The sequence below is a fragment of the Marmota marmota genome, unplaced genomic scaffold (assembly GCF_001458135.2).
Source record: "Marmota marmota marmota unplaced genomic scaffold, marMar, whole genome shotgun sequence".
NCBI classification, from domain to species: domain Eukaryota; kingdom Metazoa; phylum Chordata; class Mammalia; order Rodentia; family Sciuridae; genus Marmota; species Marmota marmota.
This window is the reverse complement of record NW_025999977.1, coordinates 4,188,565-4,207,444: the sequence shown is the minus strand read 5'-3', so window position 1 is coordinate 4,207,444 and position 18,880 is coordinate 4,188,565. Positions and strand designations below refer to the sequence as shown.

Below are 18,880 nucleotides of genomic sequence, written 5' to 3'. Positions count from 1 at the left end.
AAGTTAGATAATCGCTAAGGTGGCTTCCAGGAATAACAGTCAGAATATATAAGCTCTGAGAGAGAATAATTTTGGTCTCCAAGCTTACCCATCCAGAACTTCTCAGCAGCAATAAAATGACTTAAATTTCACCTTTCAAAATAAAACTTGCCCGTGCTCTGCCAGTTTTGTCTGGGCAGGAAACAGAGCTCAGAGCAGCTGTTTCGGATGGGTCTAAATTCCACTTCAGAGCACTGGAATGTGACACCTCCTAAGCACCAGCCTTGGCCTTGGGGGGGGGGGCAGTTACTCAGGCTCCAGCCTCCCTCAGCTCAGCTGCCACATCCTCCAACTCCCTCTGCTCCCAGGGTCTCTCCTTGGAGCCTAGTCTGTGATCTCTGCCCCTGTCCCTCTCACAAGCCATTGCTGAAGTCACAAGGAGGACAGACCAGCACTGGCCTGGCTGCAAGTTCTCTTTCCCTTGGGGGCTCCCAATGGTGCTTCAAAGACAACTTCACCTTGTTCTAGAAAACTAGGGAATGCAAGGAAGGGGAGAGGAAGCCCCACATCATCTGCCACGTCCCCGGGTGCCCGCGGAGGGGAGAATCCCAAGCAGCGGCATCGCCAGCTCTTGAGAGCGCTCATGGATCATCAGCTATTTTCCTGTCATACTCTGGCCAAGACTGGCTAATATCCCTTCAGTGTGGCAGAATAAACCCTACTAATTCATCCTTTCATGTTAAATATTTGCAAGACAGTACATGCATATGAAAGCATCCAACTGGCCTCTGTACTTCAGTGTGAATACTGAGAATCTGTCCAAGCTAGACCCCAAAACTATGACAAACCCAGCGCCCTGCCAGCCAAGGCTCTGAGAGTCCCTTTATTAATAGATGGAGCATACTGCTGCTGTCAAAATGTAAATGTTACACTTACCAGGACTCATTCTGGACACCCCAGGGGTGGTGGGGGTGGGTATCACCATAGTGGGAGCAATAAAGCGTGTCTCTTCCCTGCCCGGATTCTGAATAAACTGAGACACGAGGCCAAAATATGATATATGAAAGCATCAGTGTTGTCTTTATGACTGAGCTGAAGACCTTGGCAGAGTGTGGCAGCAAATGGCTAGAAACTGGAGCCCAGAATTAAATAGATTTACCAGCTCATCACAGGTCTGGGGCCTGGCCAGGAAGATACACGGCCAGGGGCCAAGTTTCTGGGAGCTGATTAGCTTCAGCTTTAGGGACCCTCATCTGAACAGGCCCTTCTAGGCCTTTCTAAGGCCCTGGGAGGAACCCTAATAATTTTGCTTTTGTATTGTAATGTTATTTTTCTTTAAGAGGTTCTTCATCCCCCACCCCCAAATTGTGTAAGCATCAGGCCTCGTAAAACCTTGCCTGGGGTAACTGAGGACAACCCTTCCTGTGGATTTCAGGCTCCCCAGAAAGAAAGGACAGAGCTCATCCCAACATACCCAGTTTACTCTTTCCTTATTTACTGAATGAGTAAAGAGGAAGAGACAGGCCTGGAGTCAGACACACTTTGTGCCCCAACATAGAAAGAAGCATCAGGAGCAAGCGAAAGAGGTGCCCTTCTTGACGGACAGTTCTTCAAGCCCAGCAGGACAGTCACTTGAGTATACCCCATGCCATGGGCATTAGGTAGAACCCAGTGCAAGTCCAACGTAGGATTTCATAAAGTTTCTTTACGTTGGTTGAACTCCCCCTGGTCTCCCGCTAATTCCCCTCCATTTTATGCTCCTCCCTTTTCCATGGCAACCCCCAAAACAAAACAGAACAGAGCAGCAGTGTCTGAGTTTATATCATCCAAGGCCTGGCTCTCTCCTATCATGTTGCAAACAAGCCCAGACGGGATTCCTCACCCCCATCCCCTGCCATGTGTCAGAAATCCAGAATCCCTAGATTCCACCAACCAAGTAGGAGAAGTCTTTGTTATGCAAGTTTCCAAATCTATACCTTTGAGAACAATGCCCTCCTTGTCTTCAAAGTAATGTCCTCCTTTCAGGATCTGGGAACAGAAGGAATTCAAGAAAGCCATGAGGCAGGGATTTGGCTATTCAAGGGAGGAGCAGGGCTGAGCATATTGTGCCCTGGATTTAATTTTTTTTTTTTTTTTTTGCATATCAGGGATTGAACTCAGGGGCACAAAACCACTGAGCCACATCCCCAGCCCTAATTTGTATTTTATTTAGAGACAAGGTCTCGCTGAGTTGTTTTAACACCTCACTTTTGCTGGGTGTGGCTTTGAACTTGTGATCCTCCTGTCCCAAGTCACTGGGATTACCACACCCTCTCCTATGAGGCTTTTTAAATGAAACTCATCTAATTAAAGAGGATGCAAAGAAAGCACTGAGCACAGATGGAAATGTGACTCCTAAGGGGCAGACCAAACATGGCTGGAGAAATGCCACACATCACTTTGCCTAAAACCAGGAACTTTTCTCCAGGTGTGGAGCACAGTAATGGTTAGCTACTGTTAGTAAAGCCAGTACTGAGTGATTTCATAAAAGGCAGGTGCTCAGGAATGACACTGTAAAATGCCATCCCTAAAGACTTGGGCGTATTAGCAACAGCCTCCTGCCTGTCCTTAGACCCCTGATCCTTCCCTCCTCGAGTTTTATTCCTCTTCAGTATAGACAGCAGTGCCCCAGTGCTCCTAGTTTATAGCCACCAAGGGTTCCCCTTGACTCAGGATAGAAGCCACATTGGGCTTGCAGGGCCTGTCACAGCAGGGATTCCCCCTCCTTTCTCGCTGCAGACTCCATGGACCTTCTCTGCAATTCCCCCACCCCATACCTGCCTGACCCCAGAGCTTTGTGCCTGCCCTTCTGTGCAGGAATGCCAGCTTCTCCTGTGCCTGCAGGCAGCAGCTTCTTGGAGTGTCACCTCCTCTGCAAAGTGCTAGTTCCCAGGCGCTGTTCTTCAGCACTTGGCTATTTTCTAACAGCGATACCCTGCTGGTTAAACAAGGAGCCAAGTTGCCCACATTTAAATTCTGGCTTCTCTGAGAGGCTTTGGACACGTTTTCCCACTCCTCCTTGCCTAAGTATTTAAATAAAATTATTGAACTCAAAATAAAATGAACTGACATATGGAAAGCATGTTAGTACACAGAAAAAATAATCACTGAACATAGTAAGTGCTCAATAAGTATTAGCTATACTAATGACAGTTATTATCATTATTGTTATCTCACCAGAATGTAAGCTCTTCAAGAAAAGAACCTAGCCCAGTAGCACTCACCTGTAATCCCAGTAATTCAAGAGGCTATTTTACCCCCCAGGGCCTCCTTCTCTGCACCTTGCCCCTTTCTAAGCCCTCCACTGCAGCCAGGCAGAACTGTGGCTCCTGAGAGGCAGACCAGAGGTGGCCAAAGAAAAGCCAGCCAGCCTCATTTTGTGCAAATCTGAGAAATCCCCCACTGTGTCCCTTCCCCGCACCTCAGTGGGTGTGTCCCTCATCCTTGCCACTCACGGGGAAACTTCTCCTTCCACAAGGATATAAACACATGTCCTCACAATTTCTTTCTCTGAAATGAAAAAATAGAATATGGAAATTGTGTGTGATATGAATAAATTACATGCCAAGTCTGGATAAAAGGCTACTTGTTTTATAAGTTTCTCAGTGGCCAGAACCACTCCGTTTTGCAGGTAAGGAAAATGGAGACTCAGTGACAACCGGTGACTTCCTCAAGTCCCTCCGCATACCACTTGGGATATATTGACGGGTTTATGCCCACGTTTATATTCCAAGTGCAAACAGATTTATGATCTGAGATGCCCACAGTATTCATTGTCCAGATAAGCAGAGGGAGAGAAAATCACAGCCCAGTGTTTGATAGGATGGCTTACATCAGATTGCCCAGATGTTTCTGTCTTCATCTTACTTATGTTTTATCCTCACTGGTGCCACGAGGCAGATGAGGTTTATTACCTCCATTTAATGGAAAGTAGAACCAGAGATCAGGAGGATTGTCCTTGACTAATAATAAGTTTAGAAAAAACATGTGATTTCTTCCCGTCACCACCAAGAGCTCATGTTATGATGTGACAGAGACAGAGAATCCACCCTACCGTGGTTGTGTCCACCTGTCTGGCCCCCGTGCACTCTTCCCACCCCTGCCTCAGCCCAGCACTGCACCTGTGCTTCCAAGACTGTGGCTCCCTCGGGGGCAATCTGGCCTTCCCAAACCTTGGCTTCTTGCTTGGGACTGGGGGTGTTGAATTCCCTGGCTTTTCAGTCAAAGACATTCCAGAGAATTCCAGGGAGTCAGAGCTGCCTTTAAACCTCTTCCAGTAGCCCCTGATGAGCATTCAAGTGGGAGGGACTCACCTCCAGCTCTGCCCTTCAATCTGCTCTGTTACCCTGGAAAGACCACCCAACCTCCCTTCTCTGTAAGTGGGGCAGGGCCATAGCTTCGAGAATCTGTGAACAGGCTCCCCTAGAGGCACTGAAAATCATGGGTGTCCTTTCAGGAAGGTCACCAGCTTCCGTCCTCCTAAGCCCATCTCTGGACTGGATAGATCCACTGACCTGGATAAGAATCCCTGGACTCAGTGAGCTCTGACACCAGAATGGGCACCGGATTTTTAAAGAGGAATTGCAGTAATTTTGTTTGCTCATTATGATATGATAAAAGAGGAAGAAAGAAAATACAGGTTTTCAAAAAAGAATTAAATTATCATAAAGTTACTCTTAATGAAACTACTGCTAATACATGAGTAAATATCAGTAAACTACCAGTGAAAGATTCAGTAAACAGTTTGTCTGTCCTCTGACTCTTGACCCATATATACAGAAATTCCCTCCTTATTCCAGGAATGTTTTCCCATTACATTTAAATATTGTTTCACAAAATAGTGGTGACATAGTACCTGATTTCAATGGTAATTCTATAATGCATTATTTAGCCTTCCCAAATTGTTAAACATTTGTGTTCTTTTCCTCTTTTATTAGTATTATTATTTGTACAAACATCCGTATTTTCTTAGGCCGAAAGTCAAACTGCCAGTTTTACTCAGGACACTTTTGATACCCTAATGATGTGTCCCTAGGCCCCCTCCCCAGAGAGCTGTGCCCATTTGTGCTCTCAGTTGCTGGTAGGGAGGGAACTTGGAGGAAACTTAGACCTGGGATCTCAAGTGGCTTCCTTGAATCAGCAGCCTACAATGCTGATGCACAAAGGAACTTCTGTTTGCGAATGTTAACCACCATCTGAGCCACAGCAACCCTGTCTATTTTCAGACTAGCCTAGGCATGCTTGGAAATGGGTGAAATTGTTCTCCAGTGTCTCCCTCCCTCCCTCCGTTGCCCTGACAGCACTTGATCTGACTCAGCCACCCCACCCTCACCTCCCAGGTTCAGCTGCAGTTGCCCTCCTCCACTCCCAGCATCTCAACATGGGGCTCAAGGCCTTCCATCCATGGCCTTGGGAGTCTGCTACATGATCTGTGTGACTCGGATTGAGGGAGAAGGCAGAATCCTGAGTAGGACTGTCTGAGTCTGCCCAGATAGTGGCTAGAACATCAGTCTCAGTGAGCTGGGGGCTGTCAGTGGACAGGGAATAAGCTCCAGGGACAGAGGGCAGTGGGAGGCCATCTCAGTGCCCTATAAGGTTACAATTCTTACTTAAAGAGAAGAGCAGGGCCTTCCTGAAAAGTCAAATCCATTTCACTTAAAAATTGGCTAAACCGAGTATGTTATGATGCTATTCACCCAACACGCTGGGCAGAGTTTCAGCCTTGATCTTGGCAAACTGAGAGCTTCTCTGGGCCTCAGCTCTGCCCTTGGTAGTGGGAATTTGGGGAGGGAAGACCTCCCTGTGGTCCATCCTCTCCTGACCGCCTTTCTCTTGGCCCCACAGTCGGACGGCTCCATCCTGGCGATTGCCCTGCTGATTCTGTTCCTGCTCTTGGCTCTGGCGCTGCTTTGGTGGTTCTGGCCCCTTTGCTGCACTGTGGTAAGTACCCCAACCTCGGGTCATGCAAGGCAACAGTGACATGAAGTCCCCAGGGCCACCAGTAGGGAGAAAAGGATCAAGAACTATAGCAGTGGGGAACAAATCTTACATATTTTATACAACTTGTGCAAAATCAACATAAACTGTCATTGATCAGTGGAACCACGAGTCATGAGTAGTCAATGTGGGTTGGGGTGTGAGCTGCCCTTAGGCTCAGCCCTTGGTAGGGCTGCTGGAGGGGCCACTGTAGGTCTGGTGCTTAGGAAAGATCCACAGCACACACAAGATACCCTAAGTGATGAGTGTTATTGGACATGTAGTAAATATACAGTATATGCATGTGTGTGTATGATGCACGTGTGTACGCGCACACATACACACACACACACACACACACTTGTTGAGTTGCCTGAATTGATACTCTTCCAAAACCACCATGATCTTAGCATGTATTCTGTCTATCTGAGGGAGTGTCTCAGTGCCTCTTCATTTTTTACAATCAAGAGAGGCACCCAGCAAGGCACAGAGGCACTCTCCATAATCTAGTGACTCAGGAGGCTGAGGCAGGAGGATTGCAAGTTCAAAGCCAGCCTCAGCAACCTAGCAACTCAGCAAGACCCTGTCTCAAAATAAAATATAAAAAAGGGATGGGGTTTTGACTCAGTGGATAAGCACCCCTGGATTCAATCCCCAGTACCAAAAATAAATAAAGAAAAAAGAAGAGAGGCACCCATCTTTATTTCATTAACTTTAGCTTACATTTATAGGGCACCCCTCCTGTCTCAGTACCACTGGTCCAAGCACTTTGGCTAAAAGATCAATAAGAACCTGCCTCCTCCCATCACTGTCATCTGGAGTCACCACGTGTCTCCAGCATCTCCCTAAATAGTTTAGTACCTGCAATAACCTGCCCTGTTGATTCAGTGCCCAAAAGATATATGTCTTGTCATCAGTTTCTATTTGGGGAGGGGTACCAGGGATTGAACTTAGGGCACTTGACCACTGAGCCACATCCCCAGCCCTATTTTGTTTTTTATTTGGAGACAGGGTCTCACTGAGTTGCTTAGCGCCTCACTTTTGCTGAGGCTGGCTTTGAACTCACGATCCTACCGTCTCAGCCCCCCCAGCTGCTGTGATTATAGGCATGTGCTACGGCACCCAGCTCTGGTCATCAGTTTCTATTCCCTGGTCCCTAGACTATAAAAAGCCCCAAAAAAGTAATATCCAACTAAAGAGTAAAGCTCAAGCTCCAACACATCTAGTTCCACCTGTGTGCCCTGCAGGCCCGTGTGAATCGCGTGTGCTCTGTACAGTGAGTTGGAAGCAACCACCACTTGCTTGGCTGCCAGGGCATCTTCCGTTCAGTCCTGTATTTCAGTCCTTCCAGGCAGGGACCAGCAGGGGAAATTAGACAGGGACCCTCTTCAGGACAGTGGCCTGTCCCGTTCTATCTCTGATACTCCAGCACGTAGCACACAGCACCAAGGACTCAGGTCAGTGGGCAGAACTGAGGTGAACTCAGACCACAGCCATGGAGAGTGTTAGACTTGAAAAGGAGGGGAAGATGCCTCCGAATGACATTTTAAAGAGGTGGCAAATAAATAAATGGGATGAGCAACCCAGCCAGCCAAGATGGGGACCATGTGGCAGGAACTCTGGAAAGGAATGACAAGGCAGACAGAACCCGTGTGTGCAGGGACAGACCCAGGACGGACCCAAGTCTCCAGTCAATTAGTACCATCCCGACGAGACTGATCTTCCCAAGATGTTAAACAGATTCTCGCCACAGCAGCTCCAAGAGTTAAATGAAGTTTTAAATTCTTAAAGCCTACAACCATGTTATTTTGAGGATCAAAAATCTCCATGAGTCAGCCAGAACCCTTTCTATGATGATTCAAAAACATTCTGAAGGAAAAAAAAAAATCTTGCTGCAAACTCTTAAAGAAGCAGGTGGACAGGGATAGTGGCAGCAATCAGGGAACACCAGGGCATCTATTAGAATACTGTTCACCTTTGATTTTTACAGTCACCTCTTAGGTGGGGACAGCTGGGAACAATAGGATAGCCTAGCAGTGCTCCACCAGCTTGTGGCTGTTTTCTTGGGCAAGTTACTTAACCTCTCTGTGTCTCAGTTTCCTCTTTGGTATAACGAGGACAATAAAAGCCTGACCTCACAGGTAGATGGCAAAGATTAAAGAAGTTTATACATGTCATGCTTAGAAGCACCTAGCACAGAGCAAAGGTTGTGTATCATTATTATTATTAAAAAAAACTTGATAGTAGCCAGGCGCAGTGGCGCACGTCTGGATCCCAGCAGCTCGAGAGGCTGAGACAAGAAGATCACAAGTTCTAAGCCAGCCTCAGCAAAAGTGAGGTGCTAAGAAACTTAGTGAGACGCTGTCTCTAAATAAATACAAATTAGAGCTGGGGATGTGGCTCAGTGGTCAAGTGTCCCTGAATTCAATCCCTGGTACAAAAAAAAAAAAATACTTGGCTGAAATAGGAATCTATTTATGATGTATGGCATTCAACTTATATGGGTGGGAAATATTTCTCAAAGCAAACCTTTCATTATTGGAAGCAGTGTTACCCAAGGCCAGATTGTTTTGCAATTTTCAAAATATTTTTCAATGAATTTATCTGGTTAAGTCCCTGTTGCTTTGGAAAGCAGCCCAAATGTCTTAATGTGGTCTAGTTTTGTAAGTCCCTAAGGATTTCTTCATGAGGGAAGATCCTGGAGATTAATTTTCCTGTTTATAATGTCTATAAAACTGCCCCCACCTCCTATTTCTGAAAGCTGGCCTGGGCTCCAATGCTTGATGTGCCCCCAAAACTACTTGTTGATCCCTTGTCTCCTTGATGAGTGATGAGGTTCTGGGGGGGGGGGGGGCCAGTCATGGGTTGTCAGAACGGGAGTAGGCAGGAGGGCAAGTATGAACCTTCCCCACGGCCCTGGTTCAGAAGATTCTGGAAAGTTTCTCTACCCTGAGTGACAGCCCTCCTCAGCAGTCCTCTGACTAACAGAGGACTGTTGTCTTTGTAAACAGGGGTCCCCAAACCTCCGTTACCCTCCCTGCCCCTCCACCAAGTATGAGAAATGCCCAGGATATGGCACCAAAACTACATCTTGGTGTTGCTGGCAAAGCAAAAAAAGCAGGAAGACCCTGCAACTTGTGGGTTGCAGGCTGCATGAGGCCCGTCTCTCCCCTGCCGCAGTGTTCTCTTCAGGAGTCACCCCAAATATTTGACAGTCTGCAAGGCCCACCCCGAATGGGGCCAAACATTAACCCCTCAGTGGCTGGATATGGGAAAGGGATACAAAGTCCTGGGTGGCAGGGCAGATACTTTTAACTAACCATAAAGAGCATTTTTACATGCAGTGACCGGCATGACCAGACTAGGTGCAGTGGATACTGTCAGGCCTGCCCTCTGCCTTGGCATGCTTTCTGCTTCCTGCCCATCCTGTCTGGATGAAGTTGATGGAGGAGAGTGGCTGGTAGTTACTCCCCATCACATCTTCCTTCTCTTAAAGGACCCCACTCTCATCTGGGCTCTTAACTCCCAGCTGAATGGGACTTAGATTAATTTATTATCAGCATAGCTAAGTATAGTCTATCAGAAGTAACTGATGGCAAGAGAGGGAAATGACCCAGATTGAAACCTTCAGTACCTCCCAAATTGGCTATCAGTACCCTTCAGGGGTACCTTTGGCCTCTAAGAGCCCTACATTTAGTCACTGGCACACACACACACACACACACACACATACACACACACACACATACAAAAACCCACACTGAAAGCAAGAGAGGCAGTGGAGTAGGCACCCTCTGGGCTTAATTGAGTTTCCAAAATGAAAATTCATATGTCGTTGTTCTACCCGAAACAAAGCCTCACCCCAGTTCCACAGCGGCTGTCGCCAGAGCTCCTCAGCTCATGCCAGGCCCACTCCATCTACTCACAAGTTAGAATCAATATTGTTGAAATCCCTAAATTGAACTTTTCAAAGAGGAAGAAAAGGAAATCTGAATAAGAAGAGGATCACGGAAGAAAGTTGAAATGTTTTAGAAGAGTGAATGTTATAAATAACTTAAGTATTTACAGAAAAAAAAAGTCAGCAATGATTCAGTGAGAGTGGGCACTACACTGTTCTAGAAAGTACAAGCTGTCCTGAGAGCTCACCTTCACCCAGCTGCCAGGGTGAGCCTGCAGCCCAGCCAGGCTGAAAGCTTGATGCACTCCACACAGGCAAACGCCTTCACACCCTGCCTCAGCAGGTAGTGAGACAGGGGCCAACTCTGCTTAGCCCTGGAGACTGACTCCTCCACATCAAAAATCTGGAGGAGGGAACCAGTGCCTCCTGGTCTCTCATCTACTGAGTCCCTGGAAACACTCCCAGGAACACCCTCAATTCCCTACCTCAGGGCCTGCCCATCCCTACACCCAGACTCACACAATTGTGTGTTTTCTCTTCGCTCCCAAGACACTGATCACCTTGGGAAAGAATTGCCCCTGGGTGCTGATGGGCCAGGACAACTTTACGAGGCCTTCAGCAAACCCCAAGCTCATGTTTGTGCTTTGTCCTGGGCAGAATCACCAACTCCCAGGACTTCAATTACTTGATGTGTTCACCCATCACGGGCCTTGGCTCCAAAGGACCTGGCCACATTATAGGGGCCCCATGGACCTCTCCCATGTAGACATCTTGCCTAACATGTCCCAAACTAAATTCATCACCGTATCGCCTACACCTGCTCTTCAACCATGGAAGTGACACTAAGAGCTGCCCAGTGCAGAGTGATCATGGGTGCCTTCTGTCATGCCTCATCTGATCTCACTTAAGAGTCTTCTCTCACACCTCATCTTGCCCCTCACCTTCCTCCCTCTACTCCAACACATGCACAGTACCTAACACTGAGCAGTTGTTTATAACATCGTTGAGGAATGAATGAATGAATGAACTCCGTTGCCTTAGTCTAGGGTGCTCCCACTTGGGCTATTTCTTTCTAACTGCTCTTTCAGTCTTTCTCATCTTTACTATAGAGATTTTTCTTTAAAAGGAAAATCAGACCTTTTGTCCTACACACTCCCCTGTCCAAATCCTCTTGACTATTCAGTGGCTCCCAAATAAAGTTCCATCTCCTTGATGTGGCATGTGCAGGCTCTTCCTAACTGGTCCTACTTCTCCAGCCTGGCATGTCCTTTTTCCCTCCTGTGCATGGGACTACCTTAGCACTGTGCCTGCCCTTCATGGCCCTGATAATGCTGTTATAACTGTCTGCTTGTCTGTCTTCACCTGTCAAGGTGAAGCTGTTGGGAGTTAACACTGTAGATTCTCACTGCATAACATAGTGCCTCACTCAGAACTCTTGAATAAATCTTAGAATCTATTGAGAAGTTCAGTTGAATGGAGGGTCATCTCCAGGCACACCCTTCTCTTTGGGGACATTGGCACATGCCATGTGCTTCTTTCCCATGATCTCTTGACTCATCGTGTTTTCTTCTGCTGAAATATTTTCATCTTTTCTCTACTCTGTCAACAATTCCTCTTTCTTCAAAATCATCTCAATGATTACTCACTCCATCTCAGAGCTTGCAGCACACCTCCCCCACCCCAGGGAAAATTAGCTGCTGCCTCAGGTGGTTTCCTGAGCACCTTTATTCAAACCTATCTTAGAACATTTGTCTATCTTATCACAGTGTTCATGTTTTATGTGTATTTCTGTAACTATACTGTGAAGTCCTTCAGGAAAAAGGAAAATTAATCACAGAAAATAATTCTAAAATGGAGTATGGTGCTTAGTACATTATTTTTTTTCCCCAAACTATACTAAAAAGTTGACATCTTGGAGAAAAGTTTAGATACAAAAGAAACCCACACACAATTTGATGGAACTCTGTTGGATGGTGGTTTCTTGAGTGTTTGTATTGTTGTATTTCATAACCTACATATATGTTAAAGGCAATATTTATATGCATAAATATTTCATACAAAAGTCATAACCATTTCTTTAAGTCCTAGAAATATGCCCAATATATTAGGAGGGTAATAGGTATATCAGGAATCTGAGTGAAAAGATCTTACTGTATTTTGTAAGATGAAAAATATGGAAACCAGTTGCACAACAGTTTGAATATACATAATGCTACTGAACTTACACTTAAAATAATAAGAGGCAAAGTTTATGTTTTGTGGTATTTTCTACAACTAAAAAGAAAAAAAAATCCTGCTATAAGCTTGCAGTTCTTCAGCAACTAATTAAACCTCCATGCTGTGTAGATCAAATCAAGGCAACATATTTCTGTTCAAATAACAGCAAATATTTTCATTCAGTCTGTTAGGAGATGATCATGCACTCAGAATTTCTCCCTATGTAAACAAAATTCTGTTCCCTTTAATTTTCAATGACCTTGTAGGTATCTTATATACAGTTTTTAAAGAATTATGTAAAGGATCATGTTTAATTCACTTTATTGAACTTCAAGGATAGTTCAACAGATAAATCTATTAGGTATCTCCAATGGCAAATTGCAAGGGGAAAAAATTAATTGAGCATTTGATATACCTTAAATTGAAGTAAAAAATAAAGTCCTCAAATAATGCTCTCCACACCATGAAGCGTAACATTTAATTTATAGGGCCAGAAGACAACCAAGCCTAACATCACCAGGGGGATTTACCATCAGTTTGTTTAATTAAAACATGATTCATACAAGCAGCTCTTCATCCAGGCTAATAGTGCTTTCTTGATCCCCTTCCAGCCTCCACCCATTCCCATCTGGGCACTTTTTACTCTACAGCTTAAAAGATTAGTTCTCACTACACACAGCTTCTCCATAATCTGCCCTGCCCTCCCCTCTGGAGCTCTGCACCTCACATCCCCTACACCCAGTCCTTTCTCATCCCCACCTCTCCCTGATGGTTCCCCTCATTCCTGCTGAGCACCTTTCCACTTGCCTTATAACCCACTCTGTCCTCAGGGCTGCAGGTGCACTAGAAAGAAGCAAGCTGCTTGGAAGATGATAGTTTCCATTACCACATCTGCTTCTGTTAGTTAAAAGAATAGCAAACTCATTGGCAGTAGTTTCTCCCATGTGAAAAATTAGAATATTGGCATCATGTCATCTCTACGGTTGTTTTCTTACTCTCTAACCTTCTGTAAGTGACTCTATTCCCGCTTCCTAGACTGTCTGGTCTGTGGTTCTCAAATATGGTCATATATTGAAATACCTGAGGGTACTATGGTGCAAATAAACATGGACAGTTTTTCCAAACTATGTCCACAGGACAGTAATACCTTGCAAAATATGGAACAGGTACACCGTAGAACAAGAGATAGTGAAACAGTAAGTTTGAAAGACACCATTAAACTAAGTTAAATAGTTATCTTTGTTGCAAGACTTCTCAGAGCCTTAAATAGGACAAGTTGCATTGTGAATCCCCAAACTTATTCTGATCCTGGAATTCTTCCTTGGCCTATCCCTACCCAACCTTCCAAATACTGACATCTGGAGGGACACTGGTATTCTACCAAATATATTTGGGAAATACACTCCTAGAGAATGTTGAAACAGCTGAAGTTCCTGGATTATGAGGAACTTCCAGCCTCTTTCCTGCCCTCCTCAGAGGCTGCACCAGTGCTAGCAAGCTTGAAAATACGTGAAACATCATCAACATATCCTCTTTCCCTGTGTTCCCTGCTCAGATCCCACTGGCACTGCTAGTGGCTGGAGTAACCCTGCCCATAACCCAGGTAGAGTCCAGAGGCTCCTCTGCCAAGCCTCAGGGGTTCTGAATTCATGGATTTATTCTATCATTTCACTTACTAAGTTTTGCAATGACACTGAATGTCATCTAATGGAGAATATGCATGCTATTCTTCTAAATTACCATGTAAGTCACTTAGGACTTATCAACTCACGTTAAAATTCCTGCCATGATTCTCACTTAAATATTGATGGCTTTTAAACAATCCCAGATTCATGGAGATAAGAGACCAAAAATTATTTGAAATTCGAATGCCAAATGGGAAAAAAAAATTGAGCTCATTTCTTTGAAAACTTCTTGTACTTCATTCCAGATCAACACCCTTAGCACCAGCCTTTGCTAAACTTTTACAGTGTATAAGTACAAGCTTCAGGCAGAACTGGGACAGCACTGATGCCTGACACCAGCTCAAACACTTGTGAGGTTTCCATTAAACTTCATCAGTCTGTATAGTGGGAAGATCCCTTCATCTCCCATCAGCTAGACTCTTGCCCTTCCTGAATGTCTTCCATATCACATTGCTCAATTTTCCTCGGTTTCTTGACTTTTATTAGAAGAATTTTTACCTGTAAGGCTTGGGAATCCAAGTGGAAGGCTAGAATATAAAAAGCAAGCATCCCTTTTATCTGTGATATTAAAGCCATTGGCAGATGGCTTTTCCATCTGAATTGGCATTTCTTTTACAAACTACTCTGTTCTGATGGCTTCTGCTCTTATAGAACCTACCTGGTAAGGGAAACAATGGCTGAGTTGGCTGTAAAAGATCAACCCAGAAGTCCAAGGATAAGCAATGGTCTTACTCCATTTTTTTTTTTTTTGCCATCACAATACATCATTTATTTGAAATAACCCCACAGAGAATGCAGGAAATAAGCATTTGTGAAAAATCAATTACTCTTGACTATGCTGCAAAACAAGAACAAAAAATATAACCTGCATAAATCAAGAAAGAATTGTTTTAAATGCAGAGCCAGACTCACAAGAAAATAGGAGATATTTCCAGGTCCAAAGTGAAAGATCTGGAAATCAGAGGATCAGCTGACCCCCCAAGCAGTGGCTATCCAGGGAGAGAGTTTCTGATCACAGTGACCTATAAATCTGGTTTAATAGCCTTTCCTGGGTTTTTAAAAGCTTGGGAGTTGGAATTGAGTCTTAGGCATTAAGTTGGGTCCTTGAGTGAAAGGAAAGGTTTAAAGTGTTTCCTTGAGAATTCATGACCATAAACTCTCAGAGTCTTTGAGTTCAAGTGTATACTCCTTGGGGTTCTGTAAGTCACAAGCAGAGAAGAACAACTTAGGAATCTGCAGGAGGAATCTTAAATCCTCTGGTGGGTTGGTCCCTCAACACAAGCCTCATCAGATTCTCGGGATAAATGCAAATGACACATGAGCTCACGATCTAGAATTACCCAAAACCCAAGGTATATTATTAATCAGACCCTTTGGGGTTGTACTATACATATGGAAAGCACCAAAGACCAGAAATCAGATAAAGAAGTCAGGCCCTGTCAGCAGTATTTCCTTTCCTCTCTCCAAAGTTAACAAGAGTTGTTAAATAGCATATGCACTGAGAATTCTCTCAATGACACTATTTCTCCTATAACTTAAGTGTACTCCTAAAAATATCACTGCATTATGGAATTTTGGCCCATGAAAATAACAGAATTAATGGTTCAGAGCAGAACATGTGAAACTGTACAGTCTTATAAAAATAATATGCTAAAAAGAATAATAAACTCAATAAATCATCCCACTATTTTAAATATCTTAAATTCTTAATAAAGTGCTGTAGTAAACATAGCCCTTTGCCTTGATTGTTATAAAGATCAACATTTGTGGGCACAAGTATAGCCCTGCACTGTTGCTTGGAGTTAGAGATGAGTCGGAAGGAAGGAGATTCTTAGGACCAAGTGTCGCAAAACCAGAGGTGAATGGCTGTGACTCATTGTCTTGTTATTCCTAATGCACTGGCTTAAAATAGAAAATGGGCTTTTGTTGTTCTGCCAGGTTCCTTTTTCATTTAAAAAAAAAAAGCCATTTATGTGGTTCCGAATAAGATTCAGTGCTATGAAAGCACCATTCCGCTGCTCAGCCTTCCAGCCTGTTCTTCACAAGTTTCTCCTGTAAAGAAACATGGAGGCTCAGAGTTCCACTGTCTTTCCTTCAGTTCTCAGCAGGGTCTCCCATGAAGCTTCATGACACCTGTCGCTCTCACAGCCTCCTGCCCTCTCTCTTCTCTTCCCCACGCTGAAGGTTCTCCTCCTCCGTCCAGTCCCTGGTTCCTATAACCAGGACATACCCTCATATCGAGGATGCTGTATAAAAGCTCCTGTGAAGATAAGAAATCACACACAGGAGCACAATCTATGTTTGCATCGCGCAGGGGTAAACAGAAGTGAGAAACGGATGAGATGTGCATGAATTTTGCACAGACTTCCCCAGGTCATCAGTGGAAGCTGGACGGCATTTTTACATTAACCCTATGTTACTCAGTGGCACCAAATATAATCACCTTGTGAGTTTCAGTGTATGATGGTTAACATTATATTTTGTGGATTTTACTGCCACCGTCTCTAAAACACAAATAAAAAAGCCCAAAATACATATCAACATCTCCTTTACCTCTAGGAGGAAGAAAAAAAAAGCCCTATTTCAAGCTCACACAATTTCACAGTTTAGTAAGTGTGTTTCTCAGTTTACCTACCACATGGGGTCAAATTCACATGTTATATAACTGTGTCATAATAGAGACCACCTGTACTTTTCAAATTTTAGGAAGTTTTCTTGGAAATTAGCTTGGGATGCAAAACTGGGAAGTGGAATCTTGACCCTCAAAGCAGTGAATCTACTTGGTGACAGTGACTTAAGGGGATAGAAGGGGTCATAGATGATGTCTAGTAAATAATCGTGATTAATTATTAAGTCCAACCCATGACACTAATGAAATCCCCATGATGCATCCAAGGGTTACAACCTGCTATTGGCAGTTGGAGCTATTAGCAGCTTAATCACTAAAGAATCATTTAATGGGGGATTGAAAGACCAGAAGTGAGTCTTGCATCGTATGCTTACTTAAGAGGCAAGCAAGTTAAGGCCATCAGAAATGTTTCCTTTCCCATTCCCTCAACAGGAATGCCCCTCATTCATTCATTCCAGAAACAGTGACTGAGTAATAGGAGCTGAGCTATGTGTCAAAGATAAAGCTGACCAAGTGTACCTTTGTCTTCTAGAGACACAGAATCCAGAGAGATGCAAACACAGCTCATGCAAACACAGCCAATGGTGCCGCTAGTAAAAGATCTAAGCCCCCGATTCCCAGGGAACTATTTGCTTAGAATTTTCTCAGTACTGGGTCCAGGATTCAAAACCATACCATTTCTGCACACAGGTGTATACAAATGCTCACTAGAGGAAGCAAAGGGGTACCTACAAGAAGAGCTGAGAGTCTTCTCCATTGCAGTTTTATGTCTTCCCCACAGAAGGACAATGGAGGCCTTGGAGAGCCCAGAGTTCCTGACAACAGAACAAGAATACCATCATTGTTAGAATGAAACATTTCCAAACCTGGTGTTTCTATCCATAAGCAACTGTCAGCAGAGTGCCTGTCTGGTCTGAGGCAAACCATACGTCCCCACATATCTAATTCACGTGCAGAGTTATTAGAAATAAGCTAATTTGCACTTCTCAAATGTGGTCCACAGACCAGCAGGCTCAGCATCAGCTGGGAATGTCTTAGAAATGCAAGTGTCTGGCCCCAGACCTGCTAATGAGACACAGGGCAGTGCAGCCCAGAACATTTATGCTGTAAGAAACCAGCCAGGTGATTCTGATTCTCAAAAAGTTTGAAATCACTGGCCAAAATTAGAGGACAGGAGCTTAATTTTATTCATAAAGTAGTTATCTCAAGCAGTTCTCTTGGATTTGGTCTAAATAGCAGAGTTGCCTGTGTGTCAAGGAAGTTTTCCTTTGCAGCAACCAAGAGACCAGGCCTTTGGTGTAGAGGAGGTACAGAGATGTCCCAAAGGCAGCTCCTAAAAAAGGAATGCTGAAATGCTACATTCAGCTTAAGAGGAAAAGAGCTAATAAGGAGTTCCTGTTTAGACCCACATCAAATGCCACAAGATGATCATCTTCTCCCAGGAGCTTGTCCCTATTATCCTATAGCCAACTCCTGCCATGAGGGAAGAAACAGATGATAAGAGCAGGAGGAGAACTGTGAAGTCATGGTGGAGGATTTCTTAACAAAGTGACAGAGAAAAACAAGGGGCCCTGTTTGTCCTCCTGCTCCTCACGTAGCCTGACCCTCAACATTAAATGATTGAGGAAGGAGCACCCGTGTTAAAATGTGGATGGACCACATTTGCATTCCATTGCACAAGACCATAGCAGTAGGGTTAGCAAGGGCAATGAGAGGCAAGGAACAGAACTTCAAATTAGGAGCAAAACTTTAGTACTTTCAGAGGGGGGAAAAAAAGGCATAACAAGCAAAATAAACTCACCAGATGCTTTACAGAGGTCCAGCAGTTGAAGTTGATAAATAAACCACAGTGGTTAAACTTTGAAGTTATCAGATAGGTCCTGGCTTATGGGGTTTTTCTGCTCTATTCATATCATTCTAAATAAATCTCCACATCTTTCGTCACTACTGCTTCCAACAGCCACACTCAGGGGTGCACATGAATATGGGGCTGGGGATATACTCAGCTGGTAGAGGGCTTGCCTTGCATGCACAAGGCCCTGGGTTCAATCCCTTGCACCATAAAAAAAAAATAATAATAAAATAAAAATTAAAACTTGAATATGATTTCAATCAATTAGAAGTAAGATTTCAATTTCATAAGAGTCTACCTGGCCTTTCTGACTTTTAAAAAATATGTACAACAGTCTTTGTTAGATCTCACCCACTTCATGTCCACCTGTTAGATCTCACCCACTTCATGTCCACCTGAACAGAGATAGATTAGCTCAGAATTCAAGTCATTGATAAGAGAGGCAAGGAGATGCCTCTCCCAACTTAGAGAAATTTCAAGAAATTCTCAGGTGGCAAAGAAACACTAATAGAATTTTCATCCATCTCATTTTTCTTATCCCTTTTATTTCACCAGCCCAAATATAAGTGAAAAAGGGGCACTAGGGAAGCTCTGCCACAGAGGCA

General features: G+C 44.3%; 1 protein-coding gene across 1 annotated transcript in view; it reads left to right on the top strand.

Annotated features, from left to right (window-relative positions):
- Antxr1 (ANTXR cell adhesion molecule 1) overlaps nucleotides 1-18,880 on the top strand; it is a 170,201-nt gene that overhangs the window by 124,632 nt on the left and 26,689 nt on the right. Inside the window, exon 13 of the mRNA XM_015479371.2 lies at nucleotides 5,863-5,958. Coding sequence (XP_015334857.2) covers nucleotides 5,863-5,958 — 96 coding nt within the window. The remainder of the gene's footprint in view (nucleotides 1-5,862; nucleotides 5,959-18,880) is intronic.